The sequence below is a fragment of the Ammospiza caudacuta genome, chromosome Z (assembly GCF_027887145.1).
Source record: "Ammospiza caudacuta isolate bAmmCau1 chromosome Z, bAmmCau1.pri, whole genome shotgun sequence".
In the NCBI taxonomy this organism is placed as follows: Eukaryota; Metazoa; Chordata; class Aves; order Passeriformes; family Passerellidae; genus Ammospiza; species Ammospiza caudacuta.
In genome coordinates, this window is record NC_080632.1 from 77304463 (window position 1) to 77324643 (window position 20181).

Here is a 20181-nt window from a genome sequence, read left to right on the forward strand (position 1 = left end):
TTCACTCGCCGCCGTCGCTGCCAGGCCGGACTCATGATTCCCATATGCCCGGTAGTTTCGTTCACCTATGGTGAGTAGCGGTGCTCGGCGTGTCCGTGCGTGGGGAGAGGGCGGCGGGCGAGGGTCGGTCCTGAGGCGCCGAGTCTGACCCGGCGCTCCCGCGCTCTCTCTCCCTTGTCCCTCTGTGTGTCCCGTTCTTTCCCCACCGCCTTCTCTCGCCGGGCCTCCTGTCATGGCCCCCGCCGCCGCCGCCCCTCGGTCGCCGCCGCCGCAGTGCCCAGCCGGCTGGGGGAAGATGCCAAAATGGCCACCGGCAACTACTTTGGATTCACCCACAGCGGGGCTGCTGCCCAGTACAGGTGAGCGCCGCCGCGACCCCCCGGGACCCGCCCAGGGCCCCTCTCCCCGGCCGGGACCCCGGGCAACTCCCGCCCCTGGCCCCGCGCCGTGGGCCGTGCTCGGACCCTCCCGCCGCGCCCGCGGGTGTGCGTTCTTCTCTCCCCGTGTGCCGGGGCTGGGAGGTGGGGCTGGGCACCGCCGAGCGGGAGGCGGATGATCAGCGACAGCATCGGGTCCCCAGGCCCTTAGATTAAAATGGCCACTTGCAGTCAGTCAGCCAGCATCAGCGGCGAGTCACCGTGTGCCGCCCCCAGGCCCGTCTCCTGCCTCAGCTTCGGGGAGCACCGGCCTTGCTCCCCAAGGCTTTGCTGTCGCTGTGGGAGCCCAGAATCCCTTCTAACGTGGGTTGAAAACCAACCTAAGGGAGGCTGGATAGATCAGGGAGAGATGGAGCACCGGAAAATAGCAGGGGACTTAATCCAATTGAAGTAATGTGTCTAAGAAAGTAGAGGAGGTCCTTTCATGGACAGGTACCTTTTTACAAAAATGTCCTACTCTGATTTCTAAGACCAGGAGCACTGTTGTCGTGGAACTTGAGGACCCGTGACTGTGTTAGACAGTATACATACCTGTGTCTTATGTGTCTGGATAAATCTATCAATACAGATCTCATACAGACACACTGCCACAAGTCTTTGTATCTTTGTAGTTTTTGTTCATCTAAATTGTGGCCAGAGTGTTAAAAAGTAATTGGTAGCATCTATTATATCACAGTTTCTGACATCATAATACTTAATTTGCTAAATACAGTCGGGAACATCTTTTCAACTTTGGCTTGTATTGGAGTGACATCTTAAAGTCCACATTTGAATCTTATGTTGCTCATTCCGTAAATCTGTAATAAGGACCTTCCTCAATGCCTAAGTTGTGGGGAATAAGATAAAACCCAAAAGATTAAAGCAAATATATCAGGGATTATTAACAAATGAATGCAGAGCTGTGCTAGTAGCTAATAAAAATTGCATTCTTAATGTAGTTTTAGGAATGTACACTTTTGTGGAGGTGTTGGAATAACTCAGTTTTTTCCATTGGTTTTTTTCCTGAAAATGAATGTGAAGCACACTGAATTTAATTTACTCTGGTGTTAATTAGAGGATTAAATTTAGATAATCTTCTAGTTCCATTGGGTGTTCACAGTGCATGTATGTGTTTACATTTTACATGACGTTTATAGTGAATATTTAGGACACAGATATAGAATTTCCTTTTAAGTATAAAGGTTTAGTGAATCATAAACCAAGATCTGTATGTCTGCAGTTTTGAAGTGCAGACAAATTTTTAAAATCATCTTTTATTGCAGGGCTGAGGTGATCTTTAGACTAAAGATCCTGAACAATTCCTTTGAAGTTATATAATTGGAATAACATTCAAGTTTAATAGCTGATCCTAAGTGTGTTTTTGAGAAAATGGAAAACAGATCAAAAGAACCTTTTTCTTTTGCTATCACAAGTTTAAGATACTGTTTAATTTGCTATTGGTTAAAGACTCTACATCCTATAAATGATTTGTGTGTTTACCACATCTGAAGGTGAAGACACACAGCGATCAGTGTTTGAGTAGTCCTTTTGTAAGAAGGAATTTAATATTTTGAGCTGAAAACACAAGAGTCACTTCGAATGTCTGAGGGAGCTTACTTTTACCAAGTGGGCTTGTTAGGTCCTTACTGGTGTGTTTACAGAGTGCTACAAATCATGTATTCCACTCCAGTATATTTGAGAAAAAGATGATGGTGGCAGAGGAAGGTGGTGAGATTTGATTTTACAACAAGCCTTTAAGTTTTTTTCCAGTATTCAAAAAGACAGTTCACAGAATAAAAAAATCATCTTCTTGGAAACCAGGGCAATAAATAAACAAACAAATGTTTTTTTACCTACTGAATGCACAGGTGAGCCCCATAAATCTTGAAAAATAAAAGATGTTTCTGGATGCTGAACTGACCTATGGATTCTTAAAAAGTTGCTCAAAGTAACAAATTGTTTTATAAGAAAAAAAATCACATTGCAGTTGAAGTCTTTAGTTCTTTATACATACACCATTTGAAAGTTCCGACACTGTAGTTTTTATAGCAACAAATAGAAATTTTCATAATAAACACAATATTGGTCACATTTTTAAAGGTTTTCTCCTGCCAAAATGGCTGTGAAAAATTCTGGTATGTTGGAAGAATATTAGTCTGCAATTTTAGATGACTCAATGCTCCCTAATGATCATAATCAGAATTTTATTGATTTCAGCACTTAGTTCAAAAATTTTTAGCATACACACCTTTCTTCTAATACCTTAAAGTATGAATATCTCAAAATATATCAGGCCTTCATCTGGAAACATGCAGAGAAAATAAAAAGCCTAAACTTTGCATCAGAAAGAAGAGAGTCTTAAGTAGATTCTGTTCAGTTTCAAGGAATAGAAGAGACTCTTCCAGTTGGACCTACAGTCACTGTCCAGTTTGCCTGCCCACTCAGGGCAGGCCAAGTTCCAGCACGTTGCTAAGGGCACTGTCCAGATGCTTTTGAACACTGACGGACTGGGCACCAACCACTTCCCTAGGAAGCTGTTCCAGTGCTTGACCACCCTCACTTTATAGAAATGCCTCCTGATGGCCAGGAAAGCTCTCCTGGTGCAGCTGTGAACTGCTCCCTCCTGTCCTGTCCCAGGATTACAGGGAGGAGAGCTCAGCACCTCCCTGTGCCCTTCCCCTCTTCAGGAAGCTGCAGAGAGCAGTGGGGTCACCCTTCATCTCCCTTTCCCCAAACTGGACAAGCCCAAGTTCCTCAGCTGCTCCTCACAGGAAGTTCCTTCCAGCCTTCCCACCAGCTCTGTTTCCCTCCTCAGGATGCACTGGAGGACCTTCCCCTCCTTCTCCACCTGCAGGGCCCAGCAGGATGAGGCCACCCTGAGGCTGAGCCCAGGGGCCCATCCCCTCCCTGGGCTGGGCTGTGCCCTGCTGGGAGCTCTGGGATGGGCTCTGGCTGTGCCCTGCTGGGAGCTCTGGGATGGGCTCTGGCTGTGCCCTGCTGGGAGCTCTGGGATGGGCTCTGGCTGTGCCCTGCTGGGAGCTCTGGGATGGGCTCTGGCTGTGCCCTGCTGGGAGCTCTGTGTTGGGCTCTGGCTGTGCCCTGCTGGGAGCTCTGTGTTGGGCTTTGTCCTTGGGGCTGCCCGGGCACTGTGGACCTACGCTGAGCCCAGCACCAGCCAGCCCCACCTTCCTCTGCAGCTGTCCAGCCACTCCTCTTCTACTTCATTCTTGTGCTTGGCATCACCCCATCCCAGGTGCAGAATCCAGCATCTGAACTTGGTAAATTTCACTCCATTTATGAGTGCCCAATGCTCCAATCTAACTAGGTCTCTCATCAAGGCCTCTTGTCCCTAAAGAGCATCCACAGCACCTCCCAGTTTGAATCATTAGCCAAATTGCTAATGGTGCACCCAACTCTTGCTTGCCGGATGAAGCCCCATTCAATACAGCCCTTTGAGTGCTGCCATCCAGCCAGAGCTCTGTGAACCTGCTCATCCCACAGCTGGGCAACTTGTTGGAAAAGGATGCTCTGAGGGACAGTGTTAGCAACTTTAGTCAAACTGGAACTGCATCCACTGCCATCCCTTCATCCAGGAGGCAGGTGATCTTATGATAGAAGGTTGGTTAAAGAGGACTTTGCTTTGTGAAACTGTTGACTGTGGGAGATGACTGCATTGTTCTTTAACAGTTCTTTCACCTGCCAGTATCACTTAGTATCTCCATAGTTTTTCCAGGAGCTGAGGTTACACTAGTAAGTCTGCAGTTCCGTTTCTTGCCTCACGCCTTTGTAAACCGGAATTACACTGGCAAGCTTCCAGTCAGCACTGACCTGCCCAGACTCCTAGGGCCTCCAGTAGATGATTGAGAGGTCTTGCTGTAACAGCTGCAGGCCCATTCAGTACTGTGGGGTGAATCCCATCAGGGCCCACAGAGATGTGGGAACATTCACTTTATAAGCTGGTCCCTCAGAATTTGAGTATTCACAGTTGTGGATCTCCCACTCAAAAGACTCAAAGGAAAAAATCTGCTCTATTAAGTGATTGCTGAAAGGTGCTTTTAAAGAAAGTTTCTGTATTTAATTCTAGACTTATTGCAGACTGATATAAACTCTTTCTGAATTGCAGTTCCTCAAAATGACAGTATTCTAATCTGTGTTATTAGTACTGAATCATAGGATCATAGAATATCCTGAATTAGAAAGGACCTGCAGGGAACATCAAAGTCCAACTCCTGGCCCTACACAGGACATCCCCAAGAATCACACCACATGCCTGAGAATGTTGTCTAAACATTTCTGTAACTCTGCCAGGCTGGTACTATGACCACTTCCCTAGGGAGCAGTGCCCAGCCACCCTCTGGGTGGAAATACCTCTTGCTGATATCAAACCTAAACCTCCCCTGGCACAACTTCAGGCCATTCCCTCTGTCACTGTCACTGTCCCCACAGAGCAGAGATCAGTGCCTGCCCCTTTGCTTCCACTTGTGAGGGTGTTGAGGGCTACAGTGACGCCTCCCTCAGTCTCCTCCTGGCTGAACAGACCAAATGACCTCAGCCACTCCTCACATGGCTTCCCCTCCAGGTCCTTCACTATCCTTATGGCCCTCCTTTGGACACTGTCTTACAGGTTAATACCTTTTTTATATTGTGGCACCCAAAACTTTTTTATATTGAGGCCAGAGCAGAGCAGGACAATCCCCTCCCTTGCCCAGCTGGTGATGCTGTGCCTGATGCCCCCAGGACAGGGTTGGCCCTCCTGGCTGCCAGGGCACTTCGACTCAACTTGCCATCGCCCTGGAGCCCTAGGTCCCTTTCTGTGACACAGCTTTCCAGCCTCTCCTTCCCCAGTCTATCCACACATCCAAGGGTGCCCTGTCCCAGATGCAGAATTTAAACTAAGAAGACAGTGGAACATAGAAGTCACTTGTCTTCCTAGAATTCCAACTTATCCATGGCCATGATGGATCATTTAAATACTCTGTCATCCTTCACATGAAGAAGAAATTAAAATTTGTCTAAGTCCTGACATTAAACACTGATATTTGAAGTGGTTATAAAGGCCAGGTTGATAGATGCTTAGGTGGTAGACTTTGGATTTGGAAAATTCAGGAGTACTGGGTTATTGCTGTTTAGCCCCAGCCAGCAACTAAGTACTGCACAGCCTCTTGCTCACTTCCTACCCACCCTGGTGGGGAGGAGAATCAGAGAAGTAAAACTCCTGGATTGAGACAGGAACAGTTCATAGTTGAAAGAAAATAAAGTATAATAATATGAATTATAGCAGTAGTACTAATAAAAGTAATAGTAGTAATGAAGGGATTAGGGGGACTAAAATCCTAGAGGAGAAGGTAATGCACAACGCAGTTGCTTATCCCCTGCTGACTAATGTTCAGCCTGTTCTCCAGAAACAATCAGCAGCTCCTGGCCAAGTCGCCCTGGTTTATACTTGCATGCATGGTGTTCTATGGCATGGAATAGCCCTTGGCCAGTCTGGGTCAGCTCTCCTGGCCGTGCTCCCACCCTGCTTCTTGTGCACCTGCTCACTGGCAGAACACAAGCAATTGAAAAGTTCTTGACTGGGAGTGAGCCCTGCTAGGAACAACTAAACCATCTCTGTGTTACCAGCATAATTCTCTTACTAAGTCCAAAACACAGAACTGAACCAGCTACTAAGAAGAAAATTAACTTTACCCTGGCCAAAATCAGGATGGACATGCAGAACTTGATAATATTTACTGTTGTGGCAGTATAATCAGTAAAGTTCATTCAAAGAAGAGGAATAGATTACTGTATTTATTAGTTAATAAATACTAATTTTCATAAAACATACTTGAAAACTTGTTTCATATTTAATCAAAGACAGCAAAAGAGCTAAGTGCCCTTTAAACATGTAAATAATGTATTAGAAGCATTCTTGTTCCTTTCAGTGTTGTTGCTGCGTGAAATTTCCTGCTACCCTACTCATTTAAAATTCTTTGTGTGCTCTACCCAGTAATAATATTGTGATTTACTGAGGAAAACATTAGATTATGCAAATAGTAATGCAGGAAATTTCTCTGAACATTACAGGACCTTTACAGTTTGTGCTTTCTGCTAGTGGTGGCATTAGGGCCTCAGGTTATAAACCTGCATGCAATGCAAACCTCATTTGTTACTTATTGCAGTGACTGTACTAATCCATCTGTTTAGGAGCCTAAAATAAATGTGGAATTTGGTAGTACTAGACTTCTTTGTGTGTGTGTGCATGCTGTGTACCTTACCAGAACCCCTGTGTGACTACTGAATTTGAAATTAACAGCCTAATATTGGCTTGTCTTTCCAATGTAAAATAATATTAACATTCTTGGTTCAGTGCTGGAGAAGAGGTATAATTATGCTTCTAATCTCAAATTGACTGGTTAAAATGCTGATGGAGAGATAGGGGCATTGAGTAACGTTTGGTCAGAGAAGCGGGCAAATGTGAATGTTTCATTTAATTAATCTTGTGTTATGGTTTTGGTTTCTGTTAAAAAGGTGAAGAATCTCTTAAGTGTTGTGAGTTTCATCTTGGTGGTATTCATACTGTGTTTTGCTCTGATGAGACAGAACACTGATGGGAGATGCTTGGGTGGTTAGGAATGATTTGTTAACTTTGAATTGCCTTCAAGCAGCTTGAATATTACTGAGTGTGGTGAGCTGTCACAGATAAAGGCAATTTTAGCAGGGCAGGTTCAGAGCAGACCACAATGCCTGTGAGTCCAGGTTAAGATGCAATCTTCCGGGCAGCAGTATGGAAGTGAGCTCTTGCAATTACAGCTGGTTTGGAATTCAAATGTAGTGCACCATATTACAGCATATTCAAGTGGTGCAAAACAACAAAAGAAAGTGAATTGCTACACATGGATGAGTTGGCTGTTGAGAATTGATTGGGGGTGGAGTGTGCTTTCACAATTGCTAGTATTTGTAATTACTTTTGTCTTCAATATCCTGTCCCAGTTAACTCTTCTTCATCTAGATGCTGGTTTAAAAAGGATTGAGTCTTTCAGAGATATTAGGGCTGTGGTTCACACAGGCATACCAGACTAAGCTTAAGGTATCACTAAACATAATTCAGTCTTGTGTTGGTGAAAATGGGATGGTGAGGACAACGGTGGGTAGGACTTCTGCTGCAGACAGGATGTACTACTAGACTTGAGCAGTGAAAGTAATTCAGTTTTACCACAGGATGAAGCCAAAAACTCAGAATGCTTGCTCATTGTGTACTTAATGCCCATGCTCTCTTGAGTTCCATCACATCTTGACACATACATAATTCTTAGCAGAAGAGACTTCACTGAATATGGTAGGGCTCTGTGAAGCTGATTCTCTTTTGGTCAATGGATGCTAGTGTTTAGTGCTGTAGTTAAACATGCTGTTGTAGCTCAGTGTACACAAGAAGCCTCCAGTACTTTTGTTTGTGAAAGGATTTTGATGCACTTCTTTTCAAATCAGTGAAGTCCCACCCTCAAAGGAGATATTTCAACAAGAGAAAGGCAATAAGTGGCTCTGGGTTTGTTAACATGGGTTGTATGGCAGTATTGTAATAGGCCGTAACAGGGAGACAGAAGGTGGTAAATCGGGGGAAAGGTGCCTTGAGTTAAAGAAGGCTTTGTCATTTTAAGGAGGGCAAACCTGCCAACTATTTGAAATTTGCAGCAGGTGCTTGTCTTTAGGAACTGACCACTTTGGGAAGATTTTCTGTTAATTGTATAGCTGTGTCCTTTGTATCCTCAGAATGGGTTGGTGGTTATAGGCTTAACTGTGGGGTGTTAAATTATGTGTGAAATTTTGTATGCTACTAAAATACAACAATGGTAGCTTAGAGCATAGTTACATTATTGATGCTAGAAAAGCAAAGTAGTGGCTTAAGGCAGGAAATACAGAATGTCTTAACAATTTAGTACAATTTTCCATACTAGTGAAGTTTCCTTCCTTTTTTGGAGAACTTGCCAATTTCAGCATTTTTTCTGTTTAGCATCTTCATTAATGGTCCAGATGTTAGGGCAGAGTGTACTCTCAGCAAGCTTGCTCATGACAGAAAATGATGAGGAGTGACTTACATGCCAGAGGGTTACAGTGACATCCAGAGGGACTTCAAAAATCTGGAGAAAAGGGCTGCCAAGAATCTCGGGAAGTTCAACAAGGGGAAGTGCAAAGTTCAGTATGAAAGAACAACCCCATGCACTAGTATATGCTGTGGGCCACCCAGCTGGAAAGGAAGAGGACCTGGGGGTCCTGGTGGATGCCAGACTTGAGGGTGAGCCAGCAGTGGTTCCTTGCAGCAAAGGAGGAGAATGGCATCCTGGGATGCATTAGATAAAGTGTTACCAGGTGGGTGAGGGGCGTGATCATTCCCCTCTTATACAGTACCAGTGAGGCCACACCTGGAATCCTGTGTCTGTTTTTGGGCTTCAGTACAGGAGAGATATGGATATACTGGAGAGAGCCCAAGAGGCCCACCAATGCTGCTGAGGAGTCTGCAGCATTTCTCTAATGAGAAAAGGCTGGGAGAGCTGGGAGGAGGGTGAGGAGGATCTTAATAAGTATAAATACCTGAAGGAAGGCTGCAGAGAGGGCAGAGTCAGGCTTCTTCTCAGTGATGCACAATGCTAGGACCAGAGGTAATGGGCGTAAACTGGAGCACAGGAGGTTCCCTCTGAACATGAAAAAGCACTCTGTGAATACAAGAATGACTGAGTCCTCATGCATGAGTCCTAGGTAAGTTGGAGTCTCCATCCTCAGAGATGCTCAGAAGTTGTCTGGATATAGTTCTGGGTGTTTGGCTGTAGGTGATGCTGCCTAAGTGGGATTGGACCCTGATGGCCTCCAGAGGTCCCTTCCAATCTCAGCCATTTTGTGATTTTGACTGGGATGATGTTAGTATTTGCTCCTTTTTTAAATAGATGTAATCTCTGAAGCTCAGTTCTTTTTGTTTTGCATATTACCATTTCATGAAAAAATGAACTTTTTAAAGAAACCAATATGGACAGTGGGCTGTCTGTTGTGTGTAGCCAAGCAAGGAGAGGTTGATATAGAGCATTTATTACATCACTGTTACAGACACCTGCAGTGTACATGGGGAACAAAACATGGCAGAATTTGATAAGATTGAAATCAAGTTGTGAGAGTAAATGTAGAGATTATCAAAGAAGAAAGGATGTTTTGAAAACATGTAGCTGTTCATCTTTGGGGTGAGTTATTGATAAGTATATGGTTTAGCTATCTAGTGGCAGTCAGTAATTTGTAATGGCATGATGCAATCAAGTTTTTAGAACAAGGAAGGGGAGGGGAGAACTCAAAATGGCTACAAATCCCTGTCTTTTTGAGGCTTTATGTAGGTAAACTGTAGAATGTATTACTGCTGAAATTTAGCAGAATTCATGAGGGTATAGCACATTTGAATGCCTTCAGGCCTTTCTGGATTCCTAGTGCGTTAGAATAGGAAAAAAGTAATTTTCCCTAAAGTTCTAAGATATTAAAATATTGAAAATTTTATGCCTGTAGTGAGTGACAGGCTCCAGAAATACAGGGGCAAAGTCACTCCTAAAGTGCAACCTACTGTAGTGTGATATTTCATTTCACCATTTTATGCTGTTTATTGTCAAGTGTGTTTAGGAGAATAAAGCTCACCTTTTTTTTCTTGTTAATTTTAATTTTGGTTTTGTTTTGCTCTGTCCATATTTCATTAGCACATCTGAAACTTCATCTGACCAGTTATTAAGGAGTGCCTCTTCCTAGGTTAGGATCTGAAGCTGTAGCAGATTGCACTGCTTCTAGCAGTTTTTACAGAACTAGAACATACTTGTTTCAATCATCATGTTCCTGAAAGAACTGCAGAACTGTGTTTTTGCTATTCTGCTATTAATAGACTTATCTGTGAAACTTCGAGAAACCTGGCACTTAGATTTCACCAAATATGGTTCCTTAATGCTAATGTGTTCCAATGTTCATAAAAGGTACAAATCAAAAAATACGTCCTAATTAGTGGAAGGTTTCATTCAAGATACACATATTTTAAAAACTATTTTAGAACTTATCTTAAATGTTGTGCATGGAAATTTAAAAAAATAAACCCCTGGAAGGAATATATTTTAAAAGTTGTAATTTCTGAGGAATACTGTCTTTTGGGTAGAGACATACTTGGTTTTAGGCCAGATGCTAACTGTCTATCAAAACAGCATTTGTCAGAAAACTGAAAATGAAAAATCAGAGATGTTCTTTGCCTCTTGGAGGAGAGTTTTCAGTGTTCAGCAAGATAAACAGATCTTATAGGAGCATATGGGCAGTGTTTGTGTGCATGTGTTGCTTGTTAATACAGCAGTGTGCTGAAGATAAGCATGTTATGTGCATGAGTAACAATTAATTTCTTCTTTTTTATTGAAATAAATGAATCAAGTGTGATAAAAAGCAGGGCTTATAGGGAATGTTTTCTGTGCTTCCTATATACACACTTTTATGTGCTATATATCTTACTTGGAAGTAGGCTGCCTTTTCCTGAAAATGTGTTATTCCTCTGACGGTAACTGCCACAGATGAATTATCCCATTTCTTAATGCATGACTTACTCAGCAAATACCTTAATGTGGAAAATAAAGTGTCTTACAATCTTCATTCATCATAATGCAAAATAGATAGCATTATATCAAAATCTTCTATTTTCTTTACATGGCTAACATGAAAAAATACATGAAGTTTTCTACTTCCCATTTAGTTTTAAACAAAAAAGCCTCCACAATTTTTTTTCTAGAAAAGGGCAATAGCTGGAAATTAAAAAAGACATGACATAAGTGTTTTGCAGAAAAGAATTCAATATTTGTGTATTCAGTATTTCAAAGAATACTGTGTAATTCTTTGGAAATCCAGATCTTCTTTCAGTGTTGCTGTTGGGAAGTAACTAACAAAAGTTCTCCTGTATTCCATCTAGCAAGCTCTTATCTAAGCTTTTTTGGGGAATAATGCTGCTTATTTGTAAACCTACCTTATATGGCTGTTTAAGGGAGACAAACACATGGTTGTGGAGCTGAAGAACATTGTTTTGCCAAATGGACACCTGTACCTCATTAATTGCTGTTGACCAGGAGTTTCTGCTTTCTACTACTTCTAAGTGTGCTGCCAGCTTTTTTTTGTTTTTTTGCTTTGAAAGTCGGTGTTTCTTTTTTGTATCAAAAGCACTGCTACAATGTTCTTGCTGAAAGTCCTTAGGCAGTTCAGAAAAGGTTATTAATTGCTGCTTGAATATTGTGCTTTTTGACAAGAGAAATAGAAGTTAGCAAGAGAATTATGACATTAATCTAGTTATTTTAATAAGAAATACAGAGTAGTGATTACTAACACCTTCTGTTTTGAGACCTTGTTCTCAAGGTGTAGACTTTTTGCTGCTGATATTTTAATACAAGTTGGCCAAAGGGTAGAGTTTTCCAGGCTAAATATCTACCTAGCGTTACACCAGTTTTTGTAAATCTGTGCTGTAGCTCATTTGATTTTGTGGTGTAGAATTGGGCAAGGAGATCTTGGTAATTATTTGGTGCCTCAGTGATTGCAATGGAGACTTTGCAAACAGGAAAAGTATTTTAAAATACTGTTTTATTTCAGAATGACAGTTCTGGGTTTACACGACTGGGTCCAATGTCAATACCATGCAAACAGCCACTGTATTACTAGTATATCCAACTTTAAAAGTATCAGGGCAAAATGTGTACCTGCTCTGAGAAAAGATACTTGCATTTGATGAAAGGAGATTTGTGCACAAGATAGCAGTGTGGAGAAGGCCAGTTTTTGCTTTGCCCTTTGCTCTGGGATAAATTATGCAAGATTGAGAGACAGGGTGGCCCCCTCATCCCCACCCCTAGAAAATCAGATTAGCATGGAATTAGAGAAACATACATGGTCACAACTCTTTGCAGTCAGTCTTATCTAGCAGATTTAATATCATAGTGGTCTTTTACAATATGTGGCACTTGTGCTGATACTAATGCAACAGAAAGATTGGTATTTCCCATCGTTGGTGTCAGAAGGAATTATAATAGATGTTATTCAAAGATTTGAGTCAAAGGTGTTTCAGAAAAAATACTTTTACACAGTAATACAGTATTGCTAATAAAGAGTTAACCTCTTGTTTTCTCGGAGTTATTATTCAGTTAGAATGTGAAAAATGAGGACAAGTTATATACTGTGGTAAAACTATTTAATAGTGGTGACCTTGTTTGAGAAGAGGAAATAAAGAGAATGAGGAAATAGTACCATAGATGTGGAAGTTTAAAAACAGGTAAGGAGAGACAAAACACTTTAGATAAGGTCCGGCAAATGACCTTCTGTAGTTGACTGAAGTATATACCTACAGAATCTGGAGCAGAAAAATTTGGAACATCATGTGCACTTCAAACTGGCTCTGGATGGGATAGGGAAATGCAGTAACGCATGCGCCTGAACAGGAAGATGAGCATGGAAGAGTATATTGTTCCCAGGAAACAGGAATTAAGTCAGCCTTGTAGGGAAGCACTATTTCTGTTACAGTCAGAAACACCTGAAGACATAGGTCTGGTATCAGTAAAATACATTCTTTTTGAATGAAAATTTCTTGTGGAAGATCTGGTATAACAGTAGTACAGCAGAGTACAATTGGAAGCTACTTGTAACTTCCTAAATTAAAGAATAATTTATTCTGAAAGTGAATTTAAACACTCCAAGAATTGTTACATGAGGCTGCACTGAATTGAGTGGTCAGAAACTGGTTATGCCTTTGTAGGTGTTGGTTTAGAGCTCATTTGCTTTTGAAATTGGAGCTTTAATAAATGAAGGAAAAAATTTTTGACAGGATGCTCAAACATCATGTGCTGGTTTTGGCTGGGGTGAGCAGTTGATATTAGGCTGTGCTTTGGATTTGTGCTGAAAACAGTGTTGTTAATACAGAGATGTGTTCTTTATTGTTGAGCAGTACTCACAAAGAGTCAAGCCTTTTCTGCTCCTCACCCCACCCACCAGTGAGGGACCTGGTGGTGCACAAGAAGGTGGAAGGGGTCACAGCCAGGACAGGGACCCCAACTGACCAAAGGGGCATTCCATACTATATAGCATCATGCTCAATGATAAAACTAGGGAGAGAAGGAGGAAGGAGGTGATGTTCAGAGTGATGGTATTTGTCTTCCCAAGTAACTTTTTCTGGCTTTCCTGAGATGGCTGAACGCCTTCCTCTTTTCTGGGCATAGTGTCACACCTCAGTGTTTTGTGTGGGGCCCAGAACTGGGTGCTGAATTCAGGGTGTAGCCTCACCAGTGCCCGAGTACAGGGGAGAAATCAGTGCCCTTGTCCTGCTGGCCACATTCCTGATACAGGCCAGGATTCCATTTGTCTTCTTGGCCACCTGGGCACACGCTGGCTCATGTTCAGCCACTGTTGACCAGCACCCCCAGGTCCTTTCCCACTGGGCAGCTTTCCAGCCATTCTTCCCCAAGTCTGTAATGTAGCCTGGGGTTGTTGTGACCTAAGGGCAGGACCCAGCACTTGGCCTTGTTGTGCCTCATATCATTTGTTCTGGCCCATTAATCCATCCTGTCCGAATCCTTGTTTTGTTTTGCTTGTGTGTGTGGCCTTTGTCTTTCATATCAAACTGTCTATCTCAACCCACAAGCTTTCTCAGTTTTACACTTCCAGTTCTCTCCCTGCTTCCAGTGTAGGGGAGTGAGCAAGTGGCTGTGTGGGGCTGAGTTGCCAGCTGAGGTTAAACCATGACACACTGGAACGGGTTGTCTGGAGCAGCCTTGGAGTCTCCATTCTTGGAGGTGATCAGCCCCTGAGCAGACAATGCCCTGAGAAACTTCTAGGTTTGAAATAAACTGTTTTTTGAGCATTGGATAAGAACAGGTGACTTCCAAATCCTTGTTTAAACCTAAGTTATTCTGTGAATTTTAAACTCCTCCAAGTTAACAAAGCAAACTGAATCAAGTGTATTTGGAAGAGAGCCTGGACTCAAAAATGCTAGAAAGGGATATTAGAATTTATTTTGGGGAAGAGAAGAATTGATCTACAAAGAGAAGTGGCTGCATCAATGAGTTAGCTGCTTTCTCTGCAGTCCTGCCATACCTGTTGGTCTATTCTTAACTCATAGAACCTACAGAGTAATTAGTATAAATTCAGCTTTTCCCCATGGTGTTGAGAGATGTGGTGAAGAAAATGCACGCTGACATACTGTATTTCCTTGCTGTTCTAATAACTTGATAACATGCCTAGATCTTTTGGAGCCTTACTTATCAAGACTAAGAAGAAATTCTTGATGTGGTGGAGTATGAAAAATGACTGCTTAAGATAGAGATTAGTAAAATAATTGTAGAGAAGGAGCTGGTAGAGGTCATTAGTAGAATTAGAAGAACTATTATCAAATAGCAGTAATTGCAGTGGAGTTCACTAGGGATTCGTTATGGCTTTAGTATTTCTACTAGTGTGGCATATGGTGCTATTTGAAGTGAGGAAAATTGAGTCAGTACACAGGTAACTTGACAAGAATCTTTACAAGAAGCTAGACTGCCGGGAGAGAAAGGAGAAAGCAGTTGTCTGGAGTAGAGTGGGTGGCACAGCTGAAACTGAAATGACGCATGAGGTTCTTGCCATCTGTAGTCAAAGAAAAACAGATAATATTAAGATAGGTGCACAGATGAAGGAAGAGTGGAATAGGGAGTTTGGCAGAATAATCTAGGAGGAGCTAAGTTCATCTCAGAAAACGTGGTGAGGCACCAATCACCAAATCAGGATAAGAACTCTTGTCAGTTAATTAAAGAAGTTGGCACAAGGATATTTTTATGTAAATTAATTACATTGAAATGTCTGCTTGTCTTAAAGGCTTTCAGTAAGACCACGGAAGAGAAGAATGTCACAAATTTAGAGGAGATGTCACCATTAATTTCTGTTACATAATGTAACACAACTTTTAGAAAGGAAGAAGCAGTCAGTGAGAATACTTTTCTTGCAGTCTTGCAAACTCGATCACTAGCTCTGCATGATGTTGCAGAAGCAAGGGGAACAGGTTTGCTAAAATAAACATGGTCATGGAACCTGTATTAGCCTTAGAAATCTAATTATTTGGGCTGTTAATTCTGTGCTGTGACAAGGAATTTTGCTGCTTAGTTGCACAAGAAATGAAGTTGTCTGTGCCATAATCTTGTTAATAGTTCTGCTGGTAATGTTCATAATCTCTTTACGATTTTAAATACTAAAAACTATTGGGTATCTTTAATCATACATATTCTGAGAACTAAAGCATTTTCTTTACTTAACTGACTGGTACTGTTACTTTGTAGGGTGTTGTGAGCACTGTATCTTGTTTTGTAACAGTAACAAATAGTTTCATGAAGCATGGAAAAACCACGCTAGCGCTTCTGCCCAAGTCTTCTGCTCCCTTTTTGCTCTGTTTCCCTGTATATATGTAATTAATATTGTTCTGACTCTCAGCAGACCTATTTTGTAAGCTGCTGTGTTTCTTCACATCTGCCACGCTAGAATATGACCCCAGCAAGAAACCCTTACATTGTTTTCTGCTTGATTAATGAGTTAAATCAGTGCACTGAATGGCTTGACAAGTAGCAGAATTAGCACCAGGGATGGAATAAAATGGCTTAGCTGGGATTGGTGTTTGGGAGAAGGGAAGACTAAGAGTGGGAAAAGTGTGAAGCAAGACTTACCTTGTTGGCAGTATTAGACTCTTGATGTGTTCAACTGCAGTCAGTTAAGCAGTCTGCTGTCTGTTTATTCACTTTAATGTGATTTTAGTAGATATATATGGCCATGATAATTATCTCAGATTTGGTGACTATTTTACACTTCTGTACTGTTAGTTATGTAGATAATGAGATCTAATTTAATAGACTATCTTTAATTTCTACCATCATAAAACGGTCTTCCTGAATTTTGTCATGGAGTCCAGTTTCTCATGTTAAGTAAGCAGAATTTTCCTGTGAACACCAGGGAGGAGGAGTTGCAAGCAGCGATGTGAGGTACATCCAAGTGATTTAGGTCTTTGCATTTTGCTCTTAGGCTAATAATTGAAAATAACATAAAGCATTATTGTATGTGCAATTCACAACTGTAGTAAAATTGGATAGAATGCAAGTAGCCTTTAAGCAGTGAGGGACATGTGATGGGAAGAAGGTGGAGTCCAGGCTTGTAAGTCATTCAGTAGTTAAATTTTCTCTGTTTCTGCTGTGAGAATGGATGGGAGGGGGAAGAGGCTGCGTGTATGTGTTTTTTAAATTTATTAACGTAAGTGGCTTCTGCTGTAATTGAAATGACAAAATCTGGTTTTCTAAAAATAAGTAAGAAAAAATTACTGAACACAAGGGAGTTGTGGAAATTACTTTTGTGAAATTAAAAGTGTATGGATATAGCTATTATTGAACAGCAGTGTGGGAAATGTACAAAAATAATCAGAATTATTACTGAATCCCCACTTGATGTCATTATTCCAGATAGCAATATTTTACCTATATTTTGCCTGCTTCACTTTATTTGCTTAAAAATCAAAATAAGTATTCCAACCTTCTAATCATAATCCACAGTTATACATCATAATAGGACAACATCATGCACAGTTACATATCAGTACAGGATAGTAATTCTTGTTTCTGTTCAAGTAATTAAACCTTTGAAGCAATCAGTTTTTATTTCTGCTGTTAGTATCTGTGGATTTTTAGTAAATTGATAAATATTAGCTTCCTACCTGCAAATTCTAGAGAGGCAGATTAGTCTCAGCAGGTGCCTGGGAGATTGCCAGAGTGGTTTTCTTGCTCAGTGTGATTGTCTGCACTTGTGATGCTTTGTGTTGCGTCAGTGGACTTCTGCTCGGGCAAGTGGGACCAGCTCCTAAAATTCCAACCATCTGTTGGAGAAGTCCCCTATCATCTGTGTGTGTCTAAGTAAATACAGCAGTTCTGAGCTTATTTTCATGGCTGTCTTTAAAATTTAATTGCTTGAATATGGTGTAATGAAAAACTTCGTGTTAGTACGGGTTAGTAATGAGCTCTCACAGAAAAGTAGCGTTCTTCTTAATTTGACAGGTATGTCACTTTACTGAACAACTACTAAAGTATTTAAAACTTGCTAGTCTGGAAAAGCTATCAGCTTGGGACTGCTGCATTATTTTGAATGAAAGACTTGTGTTCCGCTGCTTGGAGAAAACTCAACACAAACACCTCCCCTTTATGAAGTAAATAATCATCTACATGAAATATGAGGAACTGTAGAGATGGAGCACAGAGTAATGGGTACAAATTGAAAGAGGGGACATTTAGGTTAGGTGCTGGGAAGATGTTCCTTACTCTGAAAGTCGCAAAACAGCTGGAACAGGTTGCCCAGGGGGGTTGTGGGTGTCCCAACCCTGGCAGCATTGGGCTTGAGTGATCTGGTCGAATAGGAGTTGGCATGGAGGTTGGGACTAGATAGTCTTTAATGTACCTTCCTGTCTGTTAACATTCTGTGATTGTGGTCTATGTGTCCATCCACAGAAATCAGAGAATGATACAGCCTTTTTCACGGGGATGGAAGATGGTTAATAAAAGGCATTAAGTAAGAGTATACACAGATAGAAGGCTGCTCGAGATCTGCCTGTAGAACAGGAAAAGTATTAATCAAATCTGGGATTTTGAAATGTATAGGCATTGGCTTTGTGCATTGGATTAATTACTTTCTGTCTTCTGCCAATACAGCCAGCAGCCAGCGTCGGGTGTAGCCTATTCCCATCCAACCACAGTTGCCAGCTACACTGTCCACCAGGCGCCGGTGGCGGCACACACGGTCACTGCAGCCTATGCCCCGGCCGCAGCCACGGTGGCGGTGGCCAGGCCTGCCCCGGTGGCCGTGGCAGCTGCTGCCACAGCTGCTGCCTACGGGGGCTATCCCACGGCACACACTGCTACAGACTACGGCTACACGCAGCGCCAGCAAGAGGCTCCGCCGCCACCACCTCCTGTCACCACACAGAACTACCAGGTAGGTTCCTGCTGCGTGATTTTTAAGAGGTGCTTTGAGAGGTGGAAGCCTGTTTGGAAAAGAAAATGTCATTTTCCACAACTGCTGCTGTAAAGAAAAGCGCTGTTGTCTGTTAGCATAGATGTTGGCTTGGTGTGCAGTAAACTGGGTCATGGAGCTGAAAAGACTGTTCCAGTAAAAAATTTCAGTAGAGGTAGAAATGGTTTCTTTGTCAGATTCCTGGGTGCCACTGGAGTCTAATACCAAGCCTATGAGGTCAGAAGATTGCTCTAGGAGATAAACTAATCCGTGGGTAGTTTTTTGGATATCCTCTTCTGAGATCCCTGCCTAACCATCTGTGGATACAGGCTCTTGCGAAAGGGCTTTTGCTCTCTGTCCCCTTTCATCTTGAAATACTATGTTTCTTGCAATAGCTTTTCACCTTTCTAATTCTGAACTTACCAGGCCATTATCTAGATTCTAATTAGCATTTTGGTTTGTTTAAAAGGACTATATTATTGCTGCATGTTCTCAGTTCTTTTGTATAGCTTCTGCAACTCATTATATATTATGAGATCAGTTATTAGATACCTTTGGAAAAAAAGATAGTCCCTCTAAACTAAATAAAATAATTTCTGTTTACACAGGTTGGACAAAAAAAGATTTTGTTGTTGTATTTCTTGGAATTAAAAAGGATTTTAATACATTAGTGTATTTCAGCTCCAGTAGGTCATGCCTTGTTCCCCCTCAGTTGATCAACTCTTTGTGTTTTGCCATAAACATGGAGAGGATGGGAGAATGTATGTACATGCATGTAGTGGCTTCCAGGCATCCCCTTCTAAGCTTATTAGAGATCTCCTGAGTTGTAAAGGTATCAAATGAGCTACTTGCCTTACCTTTGAAGACCAGTTGCGTTTCCCTAATGAACTAGTTGATACACCAAAAAGTAAAAAAGGCTTTAAAAATACCACTTTCATTCTCCAAAAAATTTAACTAAGAAAAATGTTGTTAATGGTAACATTTTTAAAGCCAATACAGGCTTTTGTTTCTACCCCTGAGATTTTATTGGCCCTTGTAGAAATTCATGTTTTGTAGAGATCTGTGGTAGATTTTTTCTTAATATTTTACAGAAATAGAATCTGATACTGTCATTAAAAATTATTGTGAGTAGATGCTTTTCAAAAATAATTTGGTAGAGAAAGGGATTAATAGCATGAGGATAATTCCAGTATGTAAAGGGCAGCTAGGGCTGTTTCAGGCCTGAAGTATCTATGAAAGTAAATTAAATTTTCTCTAATGCATTTATTTGTATATACTGTACATGTAGATGGGGAGTTTTTATTCTACTTGAGTAGGCCAGAAGATGGTACACTGTTAATTCCACTCTGCTGATAATTTCTATTACTCTAGCCATATACTTACAGGTGGTTTCTCTGTTTTGAATCCTTAGGATTCCTACTCTTACGTTCGATCCACCGCCCCAGCAGTGGCGTACGACAGCAAACAATATTATCAGCAGCCAACCGCGACCGCTGCAGCCGTGGCTGCTGCTGCCCAGCCACAGCCCTCGGTGGCTGAGTCCTACTACCAGACAGGTGGGTGGCACGATTCAAGCTGCTCTCGTTACTCACAGTCTTGTTGACTACTTTAAGCCTTAAAAATAGTTGTTTGACTGCTTCACATTATCTTTTTCTGTTTTAAGTTTTGCCGTGTAATCTCTGTCACTGCGTGGAAAGTTTTTCTGTGCCTAGAACTTCAACACTTCTGACATTGCCATAAGTAGCTGCCTCTGAATTTT

General features: G+C 41.8%; 1 protein-coding gene and 1 non-coding gene across 2 annotated transcripts in view; both read left to right on the plus strand.

Annotated features, from left to right (window-relative positions):
- Positions 1-20181, plus strand: part of ZFR (zinc finger RNA binding protein) — a 47403-nt gene continuing 27222 nt past the window's right edge. Inside the window, exons 1-4 of the mRNA XM_058823338.1 lie at positions 1-70; positions 275-359; positions 18122-18404; positions 19834-19978. Of these exons, the coding sequence (XP_058679321.1) occupies positions 34-70; positions 275-359; positions 18122-18404; positions 19834-19978 (550 nt within the window). The 5' untranslated portion in view covers positions 1-33. The remainder of the gene's footprint in view (positions 71-274; positions 360-18121; positions 18405-19833; positions 19979-20181) is intronic.
- On the plus strand, positions 15396-15533 carry LOC131571738 (small nucleolar RNA SNORA66). Its single transcript, XR_009275968.1, has one exon. It is a non-coding gene; the product is annotated as a small nucleolar RNA SNORA66 (small nucleolar RNA).